Below are 24,983 nucleotides of genomic sequence, written 5' to 3'. Positions count from 1 at the left end.
GAATGATATTTGTCAAGGTAGAACAAAGATGACCCCAAACCTTCCCCAATATAAAGAAATTTCTGTGGAATGATTGATCACTGAGCTGGTTAAGAATCTTTGGTATATTTTAGTATTTCCTGCAGCTGTTCAGATTCATTCGCCAATACAGAGAGGCCTAGATTATGTGACCCTGTTTCCCACAGGATGTTACCCAAAGTACAGAAGGCTCCTTGGCCAAGCCTAATTCTGTTCCAGAAGCAAACCCTTTTCAAGCCAACGAATGGCAGCAAACTCTCATTTTACAAATCTGAGCTCCAGTTTGTGTAAAAACAAAAAATCAACTCAAGAAGCTGTTAACAAGCCACAAATACTAAACAGCATTTAATACAGAAGTTTCACATTAACAGAGAGAGTAACGTATCAAGAAAACAAATACATTACATACAAGGAACAGAAAAATGAGTCACAGACAGCAAGAATTAGAGAAACAGAACATTAAAGCTCTGGGCACAGCTCTGTGTTCAGAAGCTGCAGCAGAGACAACAGGCTGAAAAGTAGAGTCACTTTCACATCCAGTATTGCTAAAATCTAATGACCTCTTTAACAGTTAAGGGAGCAAGTGGCTTTATAAAAATTTCTCCACCATTTGCTGAATCCATGGGACACTTTTTGCTGGACCAGGAATCATGAGAATACTGGCAGCCATTTTAGAGGCCCCATTTACCTCGTTGCCGCTGAGATTGAATGGCCTCGCCCCGCGTTTCAGAAGACTCTCCTTGCAGAGGTGCCTCTCCCTCAACGCAATCAATGCATCTTCCCTCCAACCAGGGGAAAAGCTAGCTCTCATTTCTATCGGGAGTTTCAGAAATGCTGGTTGGATTTGTATGAAGAGGGCTTTTGCTCTCCAGTTAGATTCTTGTTGATCTTTCATCTTTCCCGCCATATACACAAAGTGTATCTAGGGGAGGACAATTTTTGGCTTAAGCTGCTTTCATGCACAACACCTGCAACACCACCTAGGCACACACTTATTGTCACCATCTCTCCCTCACTGCTACGACTTCACCATGTTATAAGTTCCCCACTGCTTTTTCTCTGGCTGTGTTTGGGCATCAGTGATATTGTACTCCCCATCTGGATATACCATAAAGTATTTGATGAGCTCCTGATCCAGCTTTTGAAATCTGCCCTTTAGCTCATGCACATATACACTCTTCATTTGCTGTGTTCTCAAGAGCATACCAAAGCTTGCGGTCAATTCCCCTGCAACTTAGACAAAAGGAATCTACCAAGGGAAGATAAATATGATATTAAACCACACAGATTCATTTCTGCTTTCTTTAAAATTCATATTACTGAGGGCTGCTGGATGTTCAGCTTGATAAAGCCCGCTTCCTTAAGAAAACCTAACAGCTTCACGTCTCTGTCAGTGCTATTGTGGCCAACCTTCCATCCAAACAGACACAATACTACAAAACTTGTCCTCCTGTTCTCTTCTCTGGACAACAGGAGAAAAGGAACTGTTTCTCTTTTCAATGGATTCTACTTCCCCAAAGGAAAGGAAGTTCCCGTTTGTATTAACAAGCATTGTTAAAGCCTGTGTCAAAGCCTGGGCCACAGCCAACGTGAAGATGACAGATACCACCCGGCAACGCTTCAGCTGACATTGTGCCTCTGGTAATCAGCTCTGATGGCGGAGGAGCAAGAGCACAAGAGCACGCAGCAGAGGCATATGGATAAGGTGGAGCCATTTTGAGCAGAGAAAAATTCTTTAAAGTGTGAGACCACTTTGCATGCTGGAATGAAACTAAGGAGGCCATTTATAGACGCTCTTTCCCCATGCAGCCTTGCTAAGGCCCAAGATGTCCGAATGGCAATAGCTACACATTCTGGGATCCTTGCAAGCTTGGTCAGGCCCAAGAGCGACCTAAGTGACCTGCAAGAGATGACTGAGAGTAGAGCTGCTTCCCCAACCCTATCAATAGCCACAAAAGAGAGATTTCCAATCTAAGAAATAAGTATAGCTGCCAAAAGAAGGGCTGAAAACCTGACTCCACTGTGGATGTTAATAGGCTTGAGAGATAAAGAGCAAACATTAAAAGTGTGGTGACAAGCAAGCCACCAAGTAACAGTCTGGTTCAGTCCCAAAGGACAAACTGTACACAACAGCAGCTTCTCCAAAGACAAGCTACAGTGCATTTCTTGTTCAGTCTGGGTGCATTTCAGAGATAGTGGTTTTCTCTTCCATGCTTGATGGAAGAACGTGTCTTGTTCTAGCAGACACTCAGTAGTTGGCCAGGCTCCAGTAAGTGGAGTTAAAGGGATCGAGGAACTCTGGCACAAAAGTTTGCTCACAGCTTGGGGGAGCAGGTACTATTCACAGGTTTGTCAGACTTCGCTGCACATAGAAATCATCAAGTGGATGTTCAAATAGAAGACTCCTCAGCTGAACATCCATGCGACCGAGTCCGTTTACAGGTGTCCTGTGCCAAGAAAAGAATAGATTGGAATTATGCTGCAGTCTGGCTAAACTTTATCTCCTGTTGGGAAAAGCCCAAATTCAAGGTTCACACTTTTAGCATGAACTCTGCACACTATCAAAGATGCCCAATCTGGCTGATTTGGGAGTTACCACTCTCCCTTAAACTGTATTCATGACTGGAGTATACAAAGGCCAGTTGAAACTGAAACGCCCTGAGACAATATTTTGGGATTAGACACAGGGGCACTCAAGGCTGTAGTCCCATAGGCCTTCTTTAGGCATGCACTGAGGGTACAGAAACTTCATGCCAAAGAGGAAACTATGAGATTACTGGTATCTGCTGCTGAAACACACTAATGCATGTATGTAAAAAATTAACTCACCTCTTTTCTGTGCTCCAAGGACTTCAGTTTTGCTCGAATGACATTGATTGTTGGAGAAGAACCAGATTTCTGCAACTAGACAAAACAAGAAAAGCACATTAGAAACTCTGGCCTCTGAATCTCACTCCAAAAAACAAGCAAGGATGGACCAAGGTGCTGGGAAATGGCTTATGTAAATTCAAATTAAATTGTAACATGAAGTTACTCAAGCCACACAGATGTATGGTACTGTACTGCAAATAAGACATATGTTTCTAGGGAGTTTAAACAAAACACATACTGGGGAGAAGGGGAGCCTTTATTCTGAAGGAAAGAGTACAAGCTGGTAGGACTCAGGGATCAAACCTAATGGCCAAGGTATAAGAAGAGAAAAAAATACCAGGGTGCAGAAAGAGGCAGAGGAACATAATCATTCTAAAAAACCTTCTAGAGCTTGGTGTTAGGGCCAGCCTTCCCACTATATTCAGAACAGATTAGGAAGTCAAAACAATGCAGAAAGATGTGAAGTGTAGGCAAAGCTCTAGTAGAGCAATTCTGATCCAGGACCCTATTAGCATGATGCAAAAATAAAAATCCTTCTTCCAGCAAGTCTTACCATGTTGACATTCTCCTCGCTGCCATGCTTTGGATCCTTGGTGCCTGCAGGTTCCAAAGCAGCATCTTTCCCTTTCTTGTCCAAGGACACTTGACTCCCCAACACCTTACGCTGCATTAAGGAAAAACAAAAGGTTATTTTGGGACTGTTTAGGTCCACCTTTGGCTGGATGTTCATGTTCCTCCAACAGGGAAGCTAGCTGGCATTTCCATTTCACCCTCCCCCTCCTACCTGCAGCCAGCAGTGGCTTTATGCATTCATCTAGAGCAGTAAAGACTACCAATGCCATCAAGGCCTCCTGAAATTTACAGTCATCCAGTTACAACGAAACCCTGCAGCTGCAAAGCATGAGGCCTAGAATTAAGGAATAACTTACATCTTTATTCCCACAAGGCTATGTTATACAAGATGAAGTACAGCAGGAAGAAATTATCACTAAATTACCACCTATTTTAGCCTTTGCACCTTGAGATTCTGCTCTTAGAAGAGTAAATTCCCAAGTCTCTTTTCTCTTTATTAAATAAAAATAATTTCTGTTTATTAAGCTTATTCCTCCTTGTTCTTTTGAGTGTTGGCCTGAATCTGGACTTTGGTATACAAAGGCTAAATACCAAGTACCAAAGTGGCCGAAAGGCATGTGTTCACACTAGCAAGGGGGCACCTTTGTATGTTGCAAGGCCTTCACGTGTATGCCAGTTTGGGTACTAACACTTAGTATTAACTTATCATACCAAGCTAGAAGGAATATACAAGTGGGTAGGACACTAAGAGGCCTGAAAGTTGCCTTGAATGGTATCAACACAGCACAATGCACTGCTAATGTTAGAAAGACCTTACCTTGATGAGGCCACTGAAAGAACGGGTGCGTGTCCGCTTCTGAGGTGTGGGTGTATCTAGCCCAGGAGTGAGAGCATTGGAGTGCTTGTGAAACTAGGGAAATACACATTTTAATAGCACCATCACTGAGGTTCTGTTGTTCAATGATCCACTCCAAAGCCCAACCCCTAGTTCTTACTTCAAGCAGGAAGCCTCATTCCTGCTTCCCTGTTCTAGTCCAACTGTCTAAGGTCATTCCTTACCTGTTGAATTAGTTTCTTTTTCTTGGCAGAGTCTGGCATATTATGAACATGGCGGAACAGTTCTTTCAGTGCCTCCTCTGTGTGCTGGTGTGTCTCTTCCTGGTGGGCAGAGGAATCCAACAATCCTTGTGTTTTGAACTTTAGGAGCTGGAAGTTCCTGAAACTCCGGGGCATGGGCAAGTCCATGTCATCCTGTGGAAACCAGAAGGTAGTTCAGCTCATCATTGGCCTGTTTGGTTCAAGCTGATCCTCTTCTACAAGTCTAGCCTCCAAGGTTAGGTGTTGTTCCTGTCATTCTAGTTTTAATGACAAGAACATTGTTCCTTGAGAGGTGGTGGGTTCACCTTCTTTGGTAGTTTTGAAGCAGAGGCTAGGTAGCCATCGGAAAGAAATGCTGATTCTGTGAACTTTGACAGATTGTAAGTGTGTGGGCAGAAGGGACTGTGTCTGAGCTTGGCTCTTATGGTCCTTTCTTGCATGCCCAGGCAAATGCTGATTGCCACTTTGGGGTCAAGAAGGCGAATTTCCTCCACACCAGACTGACCAGGGATTTGGGAGGGGAGGTTGGGAAGGAGCATCATCTGGACATGAAATTGGGGTCATTATGGGGGACCAGGTAGTTGTGAATTTCCTGCATCCCTGCAGGGACTAGATAACCCTAGAGGCCCCTTCCAACTCTGTGATTCTAAATCTGGTGCAAGTTTGACATCCAGCCATGGAGAGAGCCAAGCTGGGCCACAATCCAACAGTCAATCCTCCAAGATATTAATGTGTAATCTTTTGACAGTTTACTGAGAGTTTGCTCAGTTTTCTAGAGACTAACTAGAAAGGGTATATTCATTAGAATATTATCATCAACAATTCCAGGCTCTAATCAAGTCTTCCAGCCCTGAACACATGGGTTTCCCCATCAAAATCCCTTTTGGGCAATGCTTGACCTCCTAAATCTGCTGTAGCAGTTTTCACCCTGATGAACCTCATACCATGTACTCCCTTCTGTGGTCACTGTTCTTACCTTGGAGGCATGCGTTCTAGAGCCCAAATAATACTGTCTGGCATACTCCCGGATGTACGATGGAGCCTTAGAAGATGAGAGAATAAGGGGGCATCAGACAAGAGCTAGTGTGGTGCAGTGGTTCAGACTGTCAGAAAGGTATCTGGGAGACCTGGCTCTGGATCCCCACTTATGCCATGAAAGTTCCCTGAGAGACCCTGGTCCAGTCAATATCCTCTCTGTATTAACTGCTGCATATGATTGTTGGGAGGATAAAATGGAAGAAAAGTGAATTTACTTTGAAGTAAATGAAGAAACATAAGCCAAAGTCTGGACCTAAAATAATTACCTATGCCCAAGACAAGGAATGGATGATAGTTCCAGGGGTGCATCTGCTTATAACCAAAAGCATAAGGGAGAGAACTGCTGGGACTTCCTTGTACATGCCGCAATCCCCAAAAGAGTGAAGACTAAGAGGAAAATGTGGATGTCATAGCAACTGATCAGGCACAAGGTGATTGTCATAGTCCGCTGAAGGCTGTTAACCCACACCAGAAACATTTAAGTACCCAGACACCCTCCCTCACCAAGGCAGAACTCCACCCTCTGCAACCCACATGTGCGAGAGATCTCATAAATAAAAGGCAAATCCCTGTTTTGCTATGTCACTGTCAGGCACAGTCTGCCCAGTAGAGGGAGTAGATTTATTACACTCAGCACATTCAGTAAACAACAGAAAAAGAAGAGCCATGATGAGAATTTCAGGATGGCAAATGAGGCTCAATGAACAACAGGAATTCCTCCCCCCCTACAAAACAAAAACAAAAACAACAACCTTCCCATCTGACCAAGAGCAGATCAACCATTTCCCACTAGGAACACTTACTTTGAAGATTTTCTGTGAGTGCTTAATCATGAAAGTTATCCCATTGTTCAGCTGGGCAATGTTCTCCTGCAGGTCACTGGCAGTCACCTAGCAAAAGCAAGATGCACAAGGCAGAATAAGTTAGCCACTACAGATAGATATGGGATACAGCAGCCAACAGCAGAGGAAGGGCAGACAGAAAACAGCCGCTTATCTGTTCCACTTAATGTTTCTGGTAAGGGCTTGGAGGATGAGCATGTCTCATTGCTTAAGTGCCACTCAACGCTTAACACCTACTCAGGGTGGCTGTCCCGCCCCTGAGTGCCTCCTCCTCCAACTGACTTGCCTGTCTGCCCATTGGCCTTCTGTCCCCCAACCCTGACCACCCCTCCTCTTTCCACTTCCCTCCAAGGCTTAGAGGCTGCAGATTCCTGCCACGTGAGAGCTGCCCCTGCTGGTGAGTTCCCTGCCCGGGAGCCTCCAGCCCTTGGGCTTTGTGGCTCCCCAGGAGGGCACCTCGCTCCAAGATGACTGAGCCACCCAGCTGCAGCTGGGGACACGCTGCCTTAACAGCTGCTGCAGCCTTTCCAGGTCCGGGGGGGGGGGAGGGGGTCTGCAGAGTTCTTCCACCACCACCACCAACCCCGTTGTATTCCTGAATGCAACAGGCTTGGCCCCTAGTAGTGCAAGAAGTAGCCAGGAATCTAAGGGCACCTACATTTCGAGGCCACAGAATGTGGGGTGCAAACATAAGAGCCAGGTTGTGAGCCGACATTTTGTTCTTGTCCTGTTTCTTTGCAGTCTGGTACAGCAGGTCCAGGAGCAGCTTTAGCAAGTTACGATTCGGGAGTGGTAGGATTAGGAAGAGCAGCTGCAATGCTTCAATCTGACGCTCTTTATCTGGTATGCTGGTCTTGTTGCCCTTGTCATCAAACTGCATCAGGTCTACAATCCAAGAGTTAGGAGACTATAGTTTACAGTTAAAAAAAACACCCAGGAACCAGGAAACTCCACAAAGTTCAATAAAATATTCCTTTCCAAATTCTGTCCATTCTTTTCTTTCACGACACTAAAGTCTATCTTAACTCTTAAACATGCACATAGAACGTACCTTTTATCCCATTTCTGGTTTATCACTAAACAAACAAATCCCAAGTTACCTCACTGCAAGACTATTTCCCTTCTCATTCTCTGACTCACCTGAAATTTTGAGGTGTGCATGGAAATGCTTATGGGTTAGTAGGGGCTCTGGTAATTCCCCAAGGAATGTCTTCAGCACAGTGGCAACATCATTGGAGTGAAACTCCCCAGAATCCAAATCAATCTCTGCCCCACTGTTCAAGGCTTCTCTCAGGATCTGCTGCCTGGTGCTGTTTCCAGGCACTCGGAACAAGCCTTCCACGCGCAGGTCTGCATTGCGAAGGGAAAAACTATGATGGAAAGGTTCCAAAGGTATGAGACATGCAATGCGAGGGAGAAACATTTCACGAAAGCATAATTCCTTCTCTTTCTACAATATTGTTGGTTCCCTCCAGCAGAGAGAATGTCTGAGGGATTTTAGGAAGGGCCGCTCCTATTTAGAAGACTGGGGGGATGCACACCCCCAAGTCCACTCACGAAGGGGAGCCAAACTCTACTTACTCTTGTGCAGATACTCAATCAGTTGAGATATTTGAGCAATGCCTTCTTCAGTCAATGGAGCTCCAAACACCAACCCTTTCTCTAGAAAAGACAACAGAATATATGTGAGAGAGAGAGAGAGAGAGAGAGAGAGAGAGAGAGAGAGAGAGAGAGAGAGAGAGAGAGAGAGAGAGAGAGAGAGAGAGCGCACACATATATGAATGAGCTGGGAGAACCAGAATCATGCAAGGCCTTTACCTACAAATGTCGACAGAGCCAAATGATAAATCCTGGCCCAGTACATGCTCACCCTCCAAATTTGTGAATGCCCCATCTCTTATGCCTTCTACCAGCTCATTAGGCTTCAGATTTTTTAAATTTGCTGTGCTCTCTAAAGGATATTATGCTGTAAGGTTCTGACTGCTTCAAACTGGACGATCAGCCTTTCGGTTTTCCCTTTTCCCACTAAAGTTTCAGTAGTTTGCTTACAGTCCCATTTTTTAAAACTATGCATAATTCAAAGAGATACTCTGCTACATCATAGTACTAGAGTTGGCTTCGCAAGCTGGTACAGACTGCCTGAACTCAACTTTTGGGAAGAAGAAAGCCAAGGAAAACATTTATGAAAACTAAACAAGTTATATTGGAAATTGCAAACTCCATGGAACATGCAAGCAAGCAGTGATTGATGTTCTGGTAGTGTGTATGTGTGTTTGTGTCAAGTACACAGCATGTTTTTGTCCTCTTGAGAGAAAGGTGTCCTTCATTAACTACTGTGCCCTGGGTCATTAAGAAATTAATTGACAAGAGAGCCTGCTTGGTGTAATGGTTAAGAGTGGCTGCTTCCAATCTGGCAAGCCAGGTTGATTCCTGCTCCTCCACATACAGCCAACTGAGTGACCTTGGGCTCATCACAGCACTGATAGAGATGTTCTGACTGAGCAGTAATATCACGGATCTCTCAGCCTCACCTACTTCATAGCATGTCTGTTTTAGGGGGGAGGAAAGGGAATGATTGTAAGCTGCTTTGAGACTTCTGGTAGAGAAAAGCAGCATATAAGAACCAACTCTTCATCATTTGGAGTAGTCAAGAGCCAGCTGGAGTAGTCAGAACCCACTTGAGATACAGTAACTGTGGGAATAGTTGGATACCTTCTGTAACACTGGTTCTGATCCTGAAAACAGAGTGCTGAATGAAACAGCTGTACAAGAGCTCTTGATAATAGTGGTTCTAACTTGGACATGTTCATAGTATGAATTTCATAGAATCATAGAGTTGGAAGGGACCTCCAGGATCATCAAGTCCAACCCCCTGCACCATGCTGTAACTTACCTGCCCATCCACAGTGACTCCGTGCATTTCTTATGTATGAGGCAGCAGCTGGAGAAGGTGGCCAACCACCAATGACTTCCTGTTGGGTTCCCGTTCTGGAGCATCCCAAGAAACCTCTCTGGGTTGGCTTTCCATGTCAGGGTTTCCCTCCTGGGAGAACTGTATCTGCCTGTCAGTCACACAGCTCTTTCTGAAACCTTGTTCCTCAGCCCATCCCTCATACTTTATTTTTAAAAAGTTACACCCAGGACCAAGAGTGCTATATGCAGTGCCACTGCACAAAAGGGTTTTAATTTCATATAACTTGGTCTATGACAACGAAGCTGGCAGATGACTATAATCTTTTATGAAACACTCTAGAAATTCTGGGATGGATGCACAGATGAAATCTGAGTAACTACCCATATCAGTCAAGAGTAGTAACTGCTTTAACTAAGACTGAGTTTTAGCTTTACGTACTTCCTCTCTTATTATTAGTTTCCCTACTCTCACTGCACTCCAAATACTTTACTAGGATTACTTGAGATCATTCACAGTCAGATCTTGCTGCAAGGATCTTTTGACGAAATCTGTCAGTTATTACAAACTTTGCCATAACTCAACACTACTTTCCTTAGTACTGTGTTTTTTCTTATGATTATCCTCAGTATTCCAAGATATATATTTTTTCTATTCATGGCAACTCCAGTAGTAACAAACTAACAATGCCTCTTATCAAGTATTAAAAAACACATATCTAGCTTGTTCACTTTTATTGCATAATTATTTGTGCAAAACTGCCTGAATGCTTTGTTTGTCTCTATTATACAAGAAATCTCTATAGAGCTATTACCCCTTTTAAATGAAAGCGGAGCTGGAACAGCAAAATATCATGGCTGGAAGAACTTATATTTCAGTGGAACTCAAAGAGCTGCCAATACATCCCCCCACCACACACACACAAGCTTACTGTTAGTATCTGACTCATGCTGATCAAACAGCAATATAATCACTTCAATTTAACGAAGCCAATTTAAACAGAAAAACACAGCAGATGGCATCCAGCTGTCTAAGACATTAAGATTAAAAGAAACTGACTTGCCAAGGCCACAACATATTATGGACCATATTGAACTAAGCCAGCAGAATTGGGCTATGTTTTTTTTAAATCTTTCCATTCTCTGGATTTCTTCTGTCCTTAAGATTCATTGGGATTTAATCAACGACTTTTGGACTGGCATTTGTGCCCACATTCAGGTTAAAAACATTGCAGTCTTAACTCAAGCAACTTTATAGTTAATTTCTTAAAAGTAGCATTAACTACCCTGTCCCGGGGTTATACATTTCAATCCAGTTTGGAGGAAAGATAGCACGAAAGCAAGAAAATCAAAAGGGAGTATCCAGTTGGCTACCAAGACAACAGAAATCTTACCACTGACTTACACTGCCATTTCCTTGTTCAGGATCTTTAAACAGCCATGGAACATTTCCCTCAATGATAACATAAGATGATTAAATGCAGCAGAGAGGGGAGTAGTTACCACTTCAGAATGGACTGAGAGCTACTGGATAGCTAGCTCAAGCAAGCTTGGCCAAAGGAGTTATTCAGCAAGGATAGCTCAACCAAGAAATTAACTGATTTTTGCCAAGTTAGGGAGGGAATTCACAATGCAACCAAACATGGAATACCAAAAAATGTCACAGATCCATAGTCCTATGAGCAGAAAGTGCCTTTCTATGAGAGATACACAGCATAGACCTCCCTGTCCAACTCAGAAGGCAAAGATTAATATTTTATGGGACTACATTGTACACATCCCTGCATAGCCAGAGTTCTGTCTCTAGTAAGATTCATCCAATAAGTTTTTTTTCTCTCCTATTGTGCCATTTGAAGATGCTGGATGGCAGATACAGTTCCCGACATAGAAAAACCAATTCAAAGAGACACCTTCATATTATTAAAGCACCTGACTGCTATCCTTGTCTTCTCTGCAGGGTATAGCCCTGCGCTGTAGTAGGCAAATATGCCTGATCTTCATCAGACCAAGAAAATGTCTGTTTCTCATGAACATCCTGGATGTGTCTCAGATGATAGGTCATAGATAACAGAACCCAAAACCCGGAAACCAAGGCCAAGAGAAAAATGTTAGCCAGCACACCACAGACCCTACCTTTGCGTTTCAGAGACATCAGGGAACGGAAAAACCCAGAGGCTATGCTGGTCCCACCAGGCAGCTGGGGATCTTCCTCTCCCATCAACTGAGCCAGCTCTGCTCCAGGAAGGTCAATCAGCCGGGTGATGTTACTGACCACAAGCTCCGTGAACACCTCCGGTTTCTCATGCCGCAACTTCTCAACAAAGAAGTCTGGATTGAAAATGATCGGTTGTCGGGGAAGGGAGGAGTCATTGCAGATAACAAAACTGCAAAGGGCATCACTAGACAAGACAAGAGAAGAAATTAAATTGTATGCAGGTAAATCAACAAAGTACAGGTTAACTCTACCTGGAAGTGTATTCATATAGTAGTCAAACCAGGTGGACCTAAAGGATCTGTCAATTACAAAGTCCTCCATAGAGCCTAGGACAGCACATGCAGCCTCCATACCTTGATTTCTTCCACACAACAACCCTGAAAATAAGTTAGGCTGGAATAAAATGACTGGTTCAAGGTCCTCCAAGAACCTTTGAGTTAAGGTGACCAGATTTTAACATTGGTAAAGCGGGACACCATTGACCGGGGGGGAGGGGGTTCTTGATTAAAAATTTGGTCTATATGGAGCAACAAAAATTTTCATAGAACACACAGAACGCAAAAATAGTATTGTAATATATATATTTTACTTGCAACATAAGTACAATTTGCCAGGTGTCCCCCGATGTCCCTCCAAAAGTGGGACAATCTGGTCACCTTACTTTGAGCTCTTATCTGACACTCTACAACCTGCAAACATCGTTTTTTAGGAGTGCATGTTGCTTTCAAATTGTACACCAAGCCTTATAGGAATATGAGTAGCCTAAATAAAAATAGCTTTGTTTAGGACATAATTACAAGCCATATCAGCTTTACTTTCCTGGGATGCAGTCTGGTTATGCTGACATATATTTAATATTTAAGAACAGTAATGTATTCTTAACATATCAGGGAAACAGAGTTGCAAACAGAAAAATTAAATATAATGATTATACAAGAACTCATCCAAAATCACTGTGATGACACTGGAGTTCACCAGAGAGGAGACTTTTAGGCAAGGTGGGATATTATCATAGAGATTGACTTGAAACTGCCCTGTAGTAGGCATTCCTTGCCAGATGTAAAATACAACAAACATCTTAAGGCTGGCCCTGTGGATCGGAGCAGCATAGCGGGCCCCACAAACAGATCAAAGCAGCAAAGTTGACGAGGTGACTCCAGAAGCAATTTTCTCCAGGCTTTCAAAGAGCAAACTGCCAAGTGTAGTCAGATTTTAACTGCTGCTTGGTAAGCTTTCCTGCAGCTTGATACGCTTCACAAGCTGAGAGCAAGATGGAGCAGTTCTGCACAAGCAGCTGGAAAGGACTGCTCATTGACCTCATGCTTGCATTTATGCTGCCTTAACACGTATGCCAGCCATGGTTGGCTCTGCTACTGAGGGCACTTTGTCTGAAATCTAGTTTAATCTAACTGGATTCAACATAGCTTCCTAAAGAGGGCCAACAAAGCAGGTGATGTTTTCTCCTATATTACTCTTGTTTCTCTGTATCCTGACACCCCACCCCTTATCCAGACATAAAAGCAAAACCCATGGAAGCCAGAGTATTGGTCAAGAACCAGTCAATGGGCGGGGGGCACCCGCTCATTGGAGGGTCTTTGGCTCCAAACTTTCTAAAGTCTGATAGCATCTATTATCAAAATAAATTAAAAGTTAGGTCTCTTACACAAGTGCTGAAATCTTCTGGAGAGGCATTGGGAAGCAGAGATACAGCAAGAAGAACTTGCTCCTTGTTTTCAGAAACAGATCTGCCTGCTACGGCACAGCCTATGCAAATTCCATGCACGCTAAGTGACACAAAGACCCATTTATTGGTCCTTTTGGCACAGAAACTTCACCGTTCATACAGATCCAAAGCAGAACTCAGATTAAGCCACTTGTGTTACTTATTAGGGGAATGTGGAACTGGGAAGCTAGCCACATCACCCGCAATGAACTAGGATACTGGACAAAGACCTTTTCCTTGCCATGTTCCAAGACAGACAGACATAAGGGCCTGTGGCTCACTATACGGTAAATGCTTTTCATATTGAACCTCCAAAGTTCAGTCTTTGGCATCTCCAGCTAAAGAGTCTTGGGAAGCCACTGCTGGGAAAGACCCTCTTCTATCTGGGATCCTCAAGAGACTCCAGAAACTCTGTGAGGTAGATTACTGGATCAGTCTCGCAATCACCTTCAAAGTTAAGTAAGGACTTTAACCGAAGTGTCCCAAGTCCTACTCACACAACTATTACTTGTTTCGCGTCTTCTGTCCTTCATTTCTTCATCAGGCTTCCTTAAATCTTTACAGTCCATTCACATTGTCTCTTCTTCGTTTTCTTTTTCTTTGAGAAAACACCTGATCTCTACCCAGAATCCTACTGCTGGGATCTTCTATACTGCTACCAGGTCAGTTCCATCCTTTCCTTACTTCTCCAACTGGCTTAGCAGAGAGCCAGATTCCCTCCTCCATCAGTCCTTTGTGGTCTCCCCCTCTATGTAACTTTAGGCTGTATGATTTTCAGTATATGGCTGTTTACTTTAACTTCTCAACTCACCATACATTGCTGTAATAAACAAGTTGGCTGGTAAGGGGCCTAGACATGACCCTCCCAAAGAATGCTACATGTGACACACACACTCGGCAACTTTGTACTGCATATTTGTCTGGTCCAATTCCTATTTTATGACTAGAGACCTCACAGCTGGGATAAGCCTGAACCCTCTCTTCTGTGCTAGTTTACTGGGCTTTGTCATTTCAAAAGGTCACTTTATCAGCACAACTCCTTCGCACAAAACTATGCATGCCTATTATTATCATTAATGAAAATGGAAATGTGAGACAGCTCGTGCAATGACAACTTTCAGACAGTCTTGCAACAGAAAAAGCTCTGTACCTCATCCATATTAAAGGTGTGTGTGTAAACATCTAAAACCAGAAAAAGGACAGTCCTGGCTATTCATATGAAGGAATGGTCTTGTTTGCTCAACTGCTGCGAGTTCCCTCCATTTCTAATTGCCACTTACCTATCAGTGTTGGACTGGGCAAAACAGGAAAACTGCATTTACTCGCATAGTATAATAAATATAATAAATAAATAGTAGATAGCATGGCTAGATTTTGTTGCTTGTGTTGAAGATAGATCCTGTCAACTGTTCAAGGGGCCAGGAGAGGTAATGAGAAACATAAGAAAACTTCATTTGTGAAATTCTTCAAGCCCCGATTCCAATGGCTTATGTTAACAGAGCTCAAGGGAGACCAGGGGGTTCACAGCAGCAAAAGGCAAAACCAAGAGATAATCGTAAAAGAACTGTAACAAGGTTTTCCAATATTTTGAAGATACAATTCACCCTGTGAGGAGGATATTTGGACTAAAGGAGTTTGAGTTTTCCCTGTGTGGTTTCACTAATCAAAGGTGATCCACCCAAAATATTTTTACTTTGATGATGTTATCTGTTCAGTTGTGTCCGACCCTTGGCGATTCTATAGGAAAGCTTTCAATGACCGATTCTTTTAGTTGGTTCATGGTCATCCCTGTATCGGCTTTGATCGTGTCAAGCCAGCGGATCCTTTGGCGACCACGTTTCCTTTTGCCACTGACCATGCCGATCATTAATTAATTTTTTACTTTAGGAAAATAAAAAGGCAAATATTGTCTTTATCCTGGAGGAGTCCGTTTTGACAGATGAAATTATGTGGGGCGGGGGGTGCTAAATCAGTATTTTCTGCCCCTAGCATCCCTGATCTGAACTGGTGTCCCTGTGGTTTCAATTTTTCTTTTTCAAAAGCTAGACAAATCCAATCATCTGCTTTGTAAATCACTATGTCAATTTTTAAAAGGGAATTATGGGCCAGTTAGACTAAAACCTAAAGATTGGAGTTATGAGAGAAAGAATTATCATTAAACATAGAATCATAGAATTAGAAAGGACCTCCAGAGTCATCTAGTCCAACCCCCTGGACAATGCAAGAAATCACAACTACCTGCCTACCTACAGTGACTCCAGTTTCATGCCCTAGTGATTCCCCCACCACCAAAAATCCCCAGAATCCAGCCTGGCCTAAAGGAAATTCACCTACCATCCCACAGCGATGATTTCTAGGGTATGCAAGGAAGGGCCACAAGAGACAAACACTGGCACATCCCTTCCTGCCTACCCACTTATAATCTGCCTAAGTTTGTAAGATCTGCCTTTCTGTCAGATGATTATAAAGTCTGTGCTTAAAAACTTCCGAGGAAAGAGAACCCACCACCTCCCAAGGAAGCCTGTTCCACTGAGGAACCACTCTAATTAGACCCTCTGCTCTATCTTCTCTATGACAGCCCTTCAAGATTTGAAGATGGTTCCACCTTCTCCATCTTCTCTATGACATCCCCCCTTCAAGTATTTGAAGATGGTAACCTCTTAGTCATCTTCAGGCTAAACAGACCAAGCTCCCTCAACGTTTCCTCATATAACTTGGTCTCCAAGCCCCTCACAATCTTCATAGCCCTCATCTGGACCTGTTCATTTCTGTACATCTTTCTTCAGTTGTGGTGCTCCAAGTGAGTACATAACAAAGCTCAAGTTGACAACTCATTCTCTACCTGATTGGCCTTCCTTGGGGGTGTGCTGCATAGAGAGAGAGAGAGAGAGAGAGAGAGAGAGAGAGAGAGAGAGAGAGAGCACTCTGCCAATGAGGGCAATCAGTTCAGATTGCATGCAGACAATTTACTCCCTACCCGATGGGCTCTCTTGAAAATATTCCACCAATAGGAGATGGCCCTCAGTCAGGAATGGCCCACCCCTGGTAGTTTAGCTCCAATCTGGAGGGAACCCTAGGCCAGGAAGGGCTAATAAGGAGTCATCTCTCTGCCTCCAACTTCTTGCCGGTTTCAGAAGTTTACTGGGTAGAAGAGGAGGCAGCCTCAGCATGCCCTGCTGCCAGTGAATTGCCAAGGTCTCCTGGCCTCTTTCAACTCAGAGGACATTGGTGAAGGTGGGGAATGAGCTATCCTGGGGCAGCCTCTGTGTGCCTTCTGGAGAAGAAACAGAGGGAGGGCCAGAAATGCCCCCCTGCCAAGACCCAGGGCAGCAGGAAACCCTGGATTATGTGAACCTGCTGTGGGCTTTCTAGGACATCTGCTTAGTGGCATAAGCTGCTAACAGAATCATGGAAAAGATGGACCATTGCTCAGAACTGGTGAGGTTCTTATGAGGGACCAGTGTAGGATCTAAAATTTAAGTTTGTTGGTTTCTGAAAACTGTAGGCTGGTGCCTGGAAGTTAAAAATATTAAAAAGCTCTGATATGAGGCTCCACTTCAACATCAGACAACCATTGGTTTATCACAGCAAGTGCACAAAGAAATCTTTAATTATGAATGACAGTATGGAAGGATTTTTTAAAGTCTTTTTATTTCTTGAATGCTGATCACATAGACTTGGGAACTCTAATTACTCATAATCAAACTTGCCTTTCAGCAATGACTAATTATTTTGCTTGGAGCTAGAGGAGAAAGGTTTTATTATTCCAGCAAACAGAAAGACATTGAAAACTTTCTAAGAAAGAGGCTTCAGTATTATGGGTTGGAAAAAAGGAGAACAGGAATATATAATATTCTTATTATAGTGACTATAGACTGAATTACTGTATTTGTTAATCAAAGTATTTCTTTCAGTTAGAGGCTTGGTTATAGTCTGCACTGAAAGCCCCAGGCTTGGTGCAGTGGTTAGGAGTGCAGACTTCTAATCTGGTGAGCCAGGGTTGATTCCCTACTCCCCCACATGCAGCCAGCTGGGTGATCTTGGGCTCGTCACAGCACTGATGGGGATGTTCTGTGTGGTAATATCAGGGCTCTCCCAACCTCACCTCCCTCACAGGGAGTCTGTTGTGGGGGGAGGAAAGGGAAGGAGATTGTAAGCCGCTTTCAGACTCCTCCAGGTAGAGAAAAAGCAGCATATAAGAACCAACTCCTCCTCGTCTTCTTTTTCTGGCAACTGCAAACTGCAAAGTTGTACTGTTAAATCAATCATTACAAGGAGGGTGTGAGGGGAGCCATTTCATTCAGTTTGGTTTACCTACACAACCCAGGAATCTTATTTCATCCATCAGTTTCACATATTAAGTCCTGGCTCTAACTTGACTGGTAATAAAAATGCTTTTGATTTTAATGCCAAATGCCAATGAATTAGGAAGTCATTGCACCCAGACGTGCCTGTAAAGAGCTTCCTTTTACTCTTGTTTACTTGAAGCACTGAAATCTCTTTTTAGCCAGCTTTTTCCTTCCTTTGAGCTTCTGCTATTTGTGTCCAGCACGCATACAGGGCTCCATAATTCCATGGCATGCCAAAAGGGGCAGGGTCCTTCTGTTTAGATATGGCTATGTAATTACCAGCTTCCTGGATATTGTCAGAACTTACCAGAGTCCAAAAAGCTGAAAAAGGAAGGGAACAGAAACTAGCTCTGGGAGAGAGAAGAAACTCCTGGAGAGCTGTTAGACACAACTCCTTCCTCTCTAGGATGAATTAACCATGTGAATTTGAAAGTGTCACACTGAGCACCAAACTATAGACTTGACAGTTTCCTATGAAAGATCATTGCCATTTAAAGAACTAGTCAACATTTGTTAATAACTACTGAGAATGAAGGGTCCAGTTCCTGGCTTACGCACAGATCCCATATAAATTTAGGCTGAATCTTGGGGCAAAAATAGTACTATGTGTTTTTTTGTTTTTGTTTTCCGTTTAAAGCATCAGCTTATCATTAACATGTCGCCACTGAACTGTTTCATGCATCCCATTTATGCTCACTGGCAACAATTACTGCTTGATTACTTGGGCAGTAAGCCATTGCAGTACAATTTCCCCCCCACGTATATAGCTTCTCTCAACCATTTTAATAAGGGAGCTATAGCTGCACAAACAGAACAAAAATAGCAGCGAACTAACAAGCATAACCAATGGAGATTGTGTAAGAGAACAAATCTGGCTTTGCAAATCTACTAAAGGGGCAGTCAAGCATTTTTTCCTTTATTCCCCTCTCTTCCCCTTGCTCCCCCCACATTTGCTGCTGCCGCATCATCTCCCCATCCCTAAAACAGTCATTCCAAATACCTGCATCACTCTAAGCTTGCATTGAAAGATAAACAGCAACCACACTCTCGTGGCCCTGTGCTGTGGTTTAACAAAGTACAGCACTATGGCACCTATTTCTACAGTGCATTCTTCATGCTGGCATCACAGAGCCAGAGTTTGTGGCAATATATGGCCCCCATACCTTGGGATATGTTCTAAGCTGCCTTGAGCTAGACACACATAAATCCATCTCAACTTCTTATCCCCCTAATGGTTTTACAACCAATATGACGCAGCACGAGTGGCTAGTGAAAAATGAACAACTGGTGAAATGTCAGCATGGTATAGTAGTTAGGTTGTCGGACTACAACTGAGGAGTCTCAGGCTGAAATCCCCAATGAACTATATGGTTCACTAGGTGACTTTGGACCGATCTTTCTTTCAGAGTAACCTACTCAACACTTTTTGTGAAGATAAAAAGGAGGAAGAAATATCTTTGCATGCTGCCCTGAACATCTCAGAGGTAAAATGAGATGAAAAAGCAATAAATAAATCAAACTGGTTTGTAATTCCTTTTAATAGATCTATGGCAGGCTTTTGTGAAACCCTGGGGATTCTTGATAGCCCTGGAAGGGTTTCCTGAACGAGTAGGAGTCAATTAATTTTCTATATATTTTCTAAATTTGTTAAACCTTTATCTGGAGATATGACCATTTATGGTCATGTTGACCTCTCCCCCCCCTAAAATGGTCAATGATGAGCCTGGAGGGGTGGGAAGGGGAGGGGCCCTGGGTGGGCATGTACACAGCTATGTTTCCCAACCATACTCAGCGCCATCACACCATTTCTGGAGTTTGTCAAAGCCTGAAGAAAGTTTCAGGGGTTTCTCAATAGTAAAACAGTAGAGAAAGGCTGATCTATGGTGAGCCTTCTTTTGGAACACTGTGTATAGTTCTGGTTTTTCAGTTTGAAGTGAGGGGAAGATAGAGACAGGTTCAACTACGCATAGCAAAACATAAGTAGTATAAGATTCTTTAAAATACATCTTCCTAAATGTGATAAAAAACATTTTGACTATATACATTAAGACAGAGTCACAAGACCAATACCAGTTCATATGCTATCTACCCCTACTTGGCAGTCAAGTTTCCATTTCTAGCTTTGGCTCACAATTCTGCACAGGTTTTTGTTTTGTTTTGTTTTTGTCTGTTTTGCTCTACTATTTTTTATGATACACGAACAGACCTTCTGTCCCAGACAAGGTTACATGAACTTTAGATGAGAAATTTTGATAAATGAAGCTCAAGATGAAGGCAAAGCGGTAACATAAACTTAGATACCAAACCAATTTCTCCAGATCTGGCTTTATTTTGTACAATTTTAAGAGATTCAAAACTTGAGGTTTCAAGTTCAAGGTAGAAAGCACCCTCTTCTCCGTAACAGAGAAAGGATAATTCATCTAATGCCAGGATGTCCAAACTATGTTTTTTCAGACATCCATGGACATCTGGAGAGCCACAGTTAGACACCCCTGGTATAATGCAAGTGTCCCCAAGAGGGTACTTATCAGCATCATGGTGCCCAACAATCCATTTCCCAGTGCCCACCAAGTGTTTTTGAAAGTGGGTGGGGCCACATGCTGCCTAGCCAGGCTTCTGATTAGCCCCTAGAAATCTGACTGATTGTGCTAATTAAAATATGATTAGAGAAGCAGCTGCCACCAGAATATTGGTTTTAATTCTCTCACTTGTCTTTCCCAGAATATTGTTTAAATTACCACTCTTAACCTTGCTTCATCTGCATACTTGCCTCCAGCTGCTGCAGCACCCATTTTGTGATTGCGTCCACAGTTCAAAAAGGTTGGGAACCCCAATCCAATGCAACAGCTATATGGGTACTTCCAGCAGTGGCAAGACTGCCAAGAAGTTCCCTCAGCAACAGGTACAATAGAAACAGATGTAAGCAAGCAGCACCCCTTAATCCCTGCAGACATCGTGTTCTATTTCTGCATCCCAAAAGTTGATTAAAATTAAATATGGCTTCAGAAAGTAAGCGCTATAGCTGAAAGCAGGCAAAGCCACAGAGAAAAAATTATGTTCAGCTAAAATAGCAAAGCCCTGTTTTTTATCTAGTTTTTCTCCTCATAGGGGACCCTAAGAGGCTTACAGGGTGCATACTTTGAAAAAAGCTCAAGTACAACAAAGTATAAAATAAAAAGAAAATGTAAAAAGCAAAACATCCTGGGTTGGTGACCACCAGATTAATTCATCTGGCCAAGGTCTGCAAGGCCAAGAGTCCTTCAACTTGCACCCCCAGCCACCCCGAAGCTGCAAATGCCTGCAGCTGGAAGAAGAAAACCCACTCAGCCTAGATGTTTCAAGCTGCAACCATCTTTCTACACTCACCATCCTTAAGAGGCGTATTAAAATGCATCCAGTCTTGCAGAAGTATTTATGTTCATAGTGTCTATTTAACAGTCAACGCAAATCTAGGAAGAAGGCAATTATCTAGAAACACTATTTGCAAATGCAAATTATACCTCATTGATCTGGTCCCAAAATAATCAAGTAGTGTTGTCAGACTGGCTTGCTATGAATATGAAATAGTACAATTGTGAATACAGATCAAAGAATTACTTCTACTTGCTGCACCCTCAGAAGAACTAGATGAAATGGTAAATGTTTCAATTGTTCAGAAGCCTTCTAAAAGAAAATATTAATAAGGGATTGTCCACATCTATAGATATCACCAAAGTTATAATCCTAAACATAAGTACTCTAAGTCCATTGTAATGAAGGGGTACTTCCACTTATGCTTGCACTACGGTTGTCGTGGGTAGCTGTGTTGGTCTGAAGCAGCAGAACAAAGTTTGAGTCCACTGGCACCTTTAAGACGCACAAAATTTTCTTCAAGATATAAGCATGCACACAAAAGCTTATACCTTGAATAAAACTTCATTGGTCTTAAAGTTACCACTGGACTCAGATTTTGTTCTAGGATTGTACTGTTGAGGTAGCAGCTTGGGACAGCCAGACGATGTCCCTGAAGCTCCAGAAAAGCATATAGAAAAGGGACTTAAACCCTACACCAAATTTAACCAGCAAACCCAAGACTGAATGGTGGAGTGCTTACCCTTCCAAGAAGAAACACTGTTGTAATGACACAAGAAAGTCATAATAACCGACTAATAAGAAAGGAGGAAATGGTTATAACAGAAATAGTTAATAACATAAACTGAACTCACAAATCCATCTTTGAAGTGACAGAAAACATTTAATTCTTTTATCTATATGAAAGGCTCTTGCTAAATGAGAATGTACTTCATCCACACCAGATGTAGGTGCAAGCCCACAAAACTATGGTACAATAAGCCCAAGAACCACTTCATAGCCTCATCCACACATTCCTAAGCCACAGAAACTCTTATCAAGCTCCCCAATTGCTCTACAGACAACGTCCCTTATTGAAGCTGTCACACAAAATGTGATTTAGGTATTCTAGGCAAGCAGCAACTATTCAAACCATTTGGGAATGCACGTAGACTTGCAGGCCCAGGCCTGCCACAGTAAACGCTTTCATCACCAGACAACCAGCCACAGCTCCGTGGCTGCTGTCAAGCACAATAGCACAGCATTGAGATGATCCCATTGAGATGATCCCATTGCAGTCCCCTTAGGCAAGTAAACGTGAAGGTTATACACTCCAGGGAGATTAGTCTGGGGCTTTGCTAAAACTGCCATTCCCATATCCCCCCTGTTCAAAGGCCAACGGGAAATGCAGCGAACTGCTTCTCCCCAAACGCGGTTGGACATCTAACGGCTGCTCCCACTGCATCCAGCCCGCTGCCTCCCCGCAGGGCCTTAGAGCTTTTCACACGACCGTCCCTCTAAATCCCCTGCAAGCCCCACTGATCGGCGGCCGATTCAGCTCGGCCCCTTCGCGAGGAAGCCGCCAACGGTTCCTACCTGCAGGGCTCCCGGCCGCCCGTCAAAGCCGACTCCGCCATCTCATACTTGCCGCTCTGCGGTCCCATTGGCCGTTGAGTGCCAAAAGGCAATTGGTCCTTTCCAGAGGAGTCCCGCCCACTCTCTCCTCCTTTTCATCCACCCATTGGCCTGTTCGAACGTGGCTAACGCCTATCGCCCCCACGCGGCCCGTGGGAGAATAAACCAAAAAGTGGGCAGGAAAGTCCTGCAGCGTGCTCGTCGGGCGTTGTGAGTCCCGTCTTGCGTGAAGCGGAGGGTGACAGGAGAGCGTCAGAGGTGATCATCCAGCTAGGACAATTTACCTGGGAGCTGCAGATTCGGAGTTTTGTCCAAAATCAATTAATAAGCCATGAATAAAAACGTCGCTTAATAAAAGGGTTTTTAGACTGCCTCGATCACACACCAGTACATCTATTTTTAGGTCTTCAACGGGGTAGGTGACTGTTGGAGGGGTGCCAGTCCCCAGGTGGATCCTGAGAATCCCCCAGTTTTGCTGCTCATTTCCAGGCTTCTCCCTGGAGAAAAATGGCTGCTTTGAAGGGTGGACTCCATAGCATACATAGCAGCATGTGCTCTAAATTCTGCCCACTCCCATGTCCACCCCCAAAGTCTCAATGCATTTCCCAACCCAGAGCTGGCAACCCTAATTACAGGCCATCTAAAGATTGGCCAGTTCTAGGATGGAACCGAGAGAGGGTGGTTTCTGGGGAGGCAACAATTTACCTCAGCATAGTACAGGGGTGGCCAAACTGTGGCTCTCCAGATGTCCATGCACTACAATTCCCATGAGCCCTTGGCAGGGAATTGGAAATTGTTGTCCAATGAAATCTGGACAGTTTGGTCACCCCAGCATAGTATAATGCCATAGAGTGCAGTCTCCCACACTCTTCTTCAGGGAACTGATCACTGTAATTGATCAGTTGTGACTCTCAGTTAGGCTTCTATACAGCCCCTTACTTGGCATCTCAGGGGGGTGAACATGGAGCATAGAAACTAGAAAACACACTGCAACATTTGTAACCATTGGAGGCAAGGAGGCATAACTAGTAAATAACAAGATCACAAAGAACATTCTGCCAGATGAGGGGACATGGTCATCAGTATTGCAATTTCCAGGCAGTTGGGTCAGATTGGAGTCCTTGTTGCTGGTTTTATCCAAAAACCTGGCAGAAGAGCGCCATTTTGCACTAGGGCCTTGATGTCATCGCCTTGATGTCATCAGGGAGCTCATTCCACCAGATTTGGTTGACAGATGAAAAGGCTCTAGCTCTGGTCACAGCCAGGCAGATTTCTCTGGGGCCAGGAATTACCACCAGTCAGTCTTCGGGGAAAATAGACAAACAGATGGTCCTTGAGGTATGCAGGACCCTGACCACATAAGGCCTTGAAGGGGAGCACCAACACCTTACATCTTATCAGATATTCAATTGTAGTCAGTGCAACTGCTTAAGTATTGGTGTAATATGGGCTTTCCATGGTGCTTGGGAGTTTCCAAAGCAAGTCAGGCAGCTGCATTTGAACCGACTGTAGTTTCCAAAGCAGGGATAAGGGAATAAGGGATAAGGGAAGGCCTGCATAGAGCAAGTTAAAGTAATCCAGTCTAGAAATGACCACTGCATGGATCACTGTGGAAAGGTATTCTGAGGTCAGATAGGGCGATAGCTTTGCTTGGCGAAGATGAAAGAAGACCAGCTGTGCTCACTCATGAACTGAACTTCCATTGTTAAGGAAGTCAAGGATCACACCCAGGTTCCTGATAGACTGCAGTGATGTAAGTTGGGGCCTGAGGATGGTAGGGGCCTCTGCAGGGTGAAATGTCATAAAGTCCATCCTCAAAAGCAGCTATTTTCTCTAGGGCGGCTGATCTTGGTTGTCTGGAGATCAACTGAAAAAGATCCCCTGGTGCTACCTGGAAGCTGGCAACCCTACCCATGGTGAACATTCCTGCCATCCCTTTAGTGCATCCTGAATTCAAAGTGAGTGTAGGCGAGGGACCCAGGCCATTCTTGTATTGTGTCTACACTTTAGCTGTCTTGATTGTGAAGAGGTGTGAAGTCTTGAGTGACAAATCCACATGATGAGCTTTCATTAACACCACTCATGTATTAATCTGTCTTACCTGGGAACTGGAGCCCTGTTCCAAAGTGGTAAAGGTAAAGGTATCCCCTGTGCAAGCACCGGGTCATGCCTGACCCTTGGGGTGACGCCCTCTAGTGTTTTCATGGCAGACTCAATACGGGGTGGTTTGCCAGTGCCTTCCCCAGTCATTACCGTTTACCCCCCAGCAAGCTGGGTACTCATTTTACCAACCTCGGAAGGATAGAAGGCTGAATAGTGGAAACGTATAATACATGTACACTTGATTTTTCTTTACATATGAGTTCAGCAATTCCAATACT

At 43.7% G+C, this 24,983-nt stretch overlaps 1 protein-coding gene across 2 annotated transcripts; it reads right to left on the bottom strand.

Moving 5' to 3' along the window:
- Positions 1-333: 333 nt before the first annotated feature.
- Positions 334-22,662, bottom strand: ARHGAP19 (Rho GTPase activating protein 19). 2 transcript variants are annotated; one of them, XM_077349455.1, is made up of 12 exons: positions 22,564-22,662; positions 11,484-11,749; positions 8,022-8,102; positions 7,581-7,790; positions 7,099-7,325; positions 6,402-6,488; positions 5,537-5,602; positions 4,522-4,713; positions 4,280-4,372; positions 3,443-3,553; positions 2,848-2,922; positions 334-2,465 (listed from the first exon to the last, which is right to left on the bottom strand). In XM_077349455.1, exons 1-12 carry the CDS (start codon positions 22,629-22,631, stop codon positions 2,409-2,411), a joined length of 1,533 nt encoding a protein of 510 aa, XP_077205570.1. In that variant the 5' UTR covers positions 22,632-22,662; the 3' UTR covers positions 334-2,408. The 2 variants fall into 2 exon arrangements, with proteins under 2 accessions (XP_077205570.1, XP_077205571.1); XM_077349456.1 differs by lacking the exon at positions 22,564-22,662 and adding an exon at positions 13,229-13,306.
- Between the last annotated feature and the right edge of the window lie 2,321 nt (positions 22,663-24,983).

Source organism: Paroedura picta, chromosome 8, assembly GCF_049243985.1.
Source record: "Paroedura picta isolate Pp20150507F chromosome 8, Ppicta_v3.0, whole genome shotgun sequence".
NCBI classification, from domain to species: domain Eukaryota; kingdom Metazoa; phylum Chordata; class Lepidosauria; order Squamata; family Gekkonidae; genus Paroedura; species Paroedura picta.
Note: the sequence above shows the minus strand (reverse complement) of the source record. Positions and strands in the feature narration are given on the sequence as shown.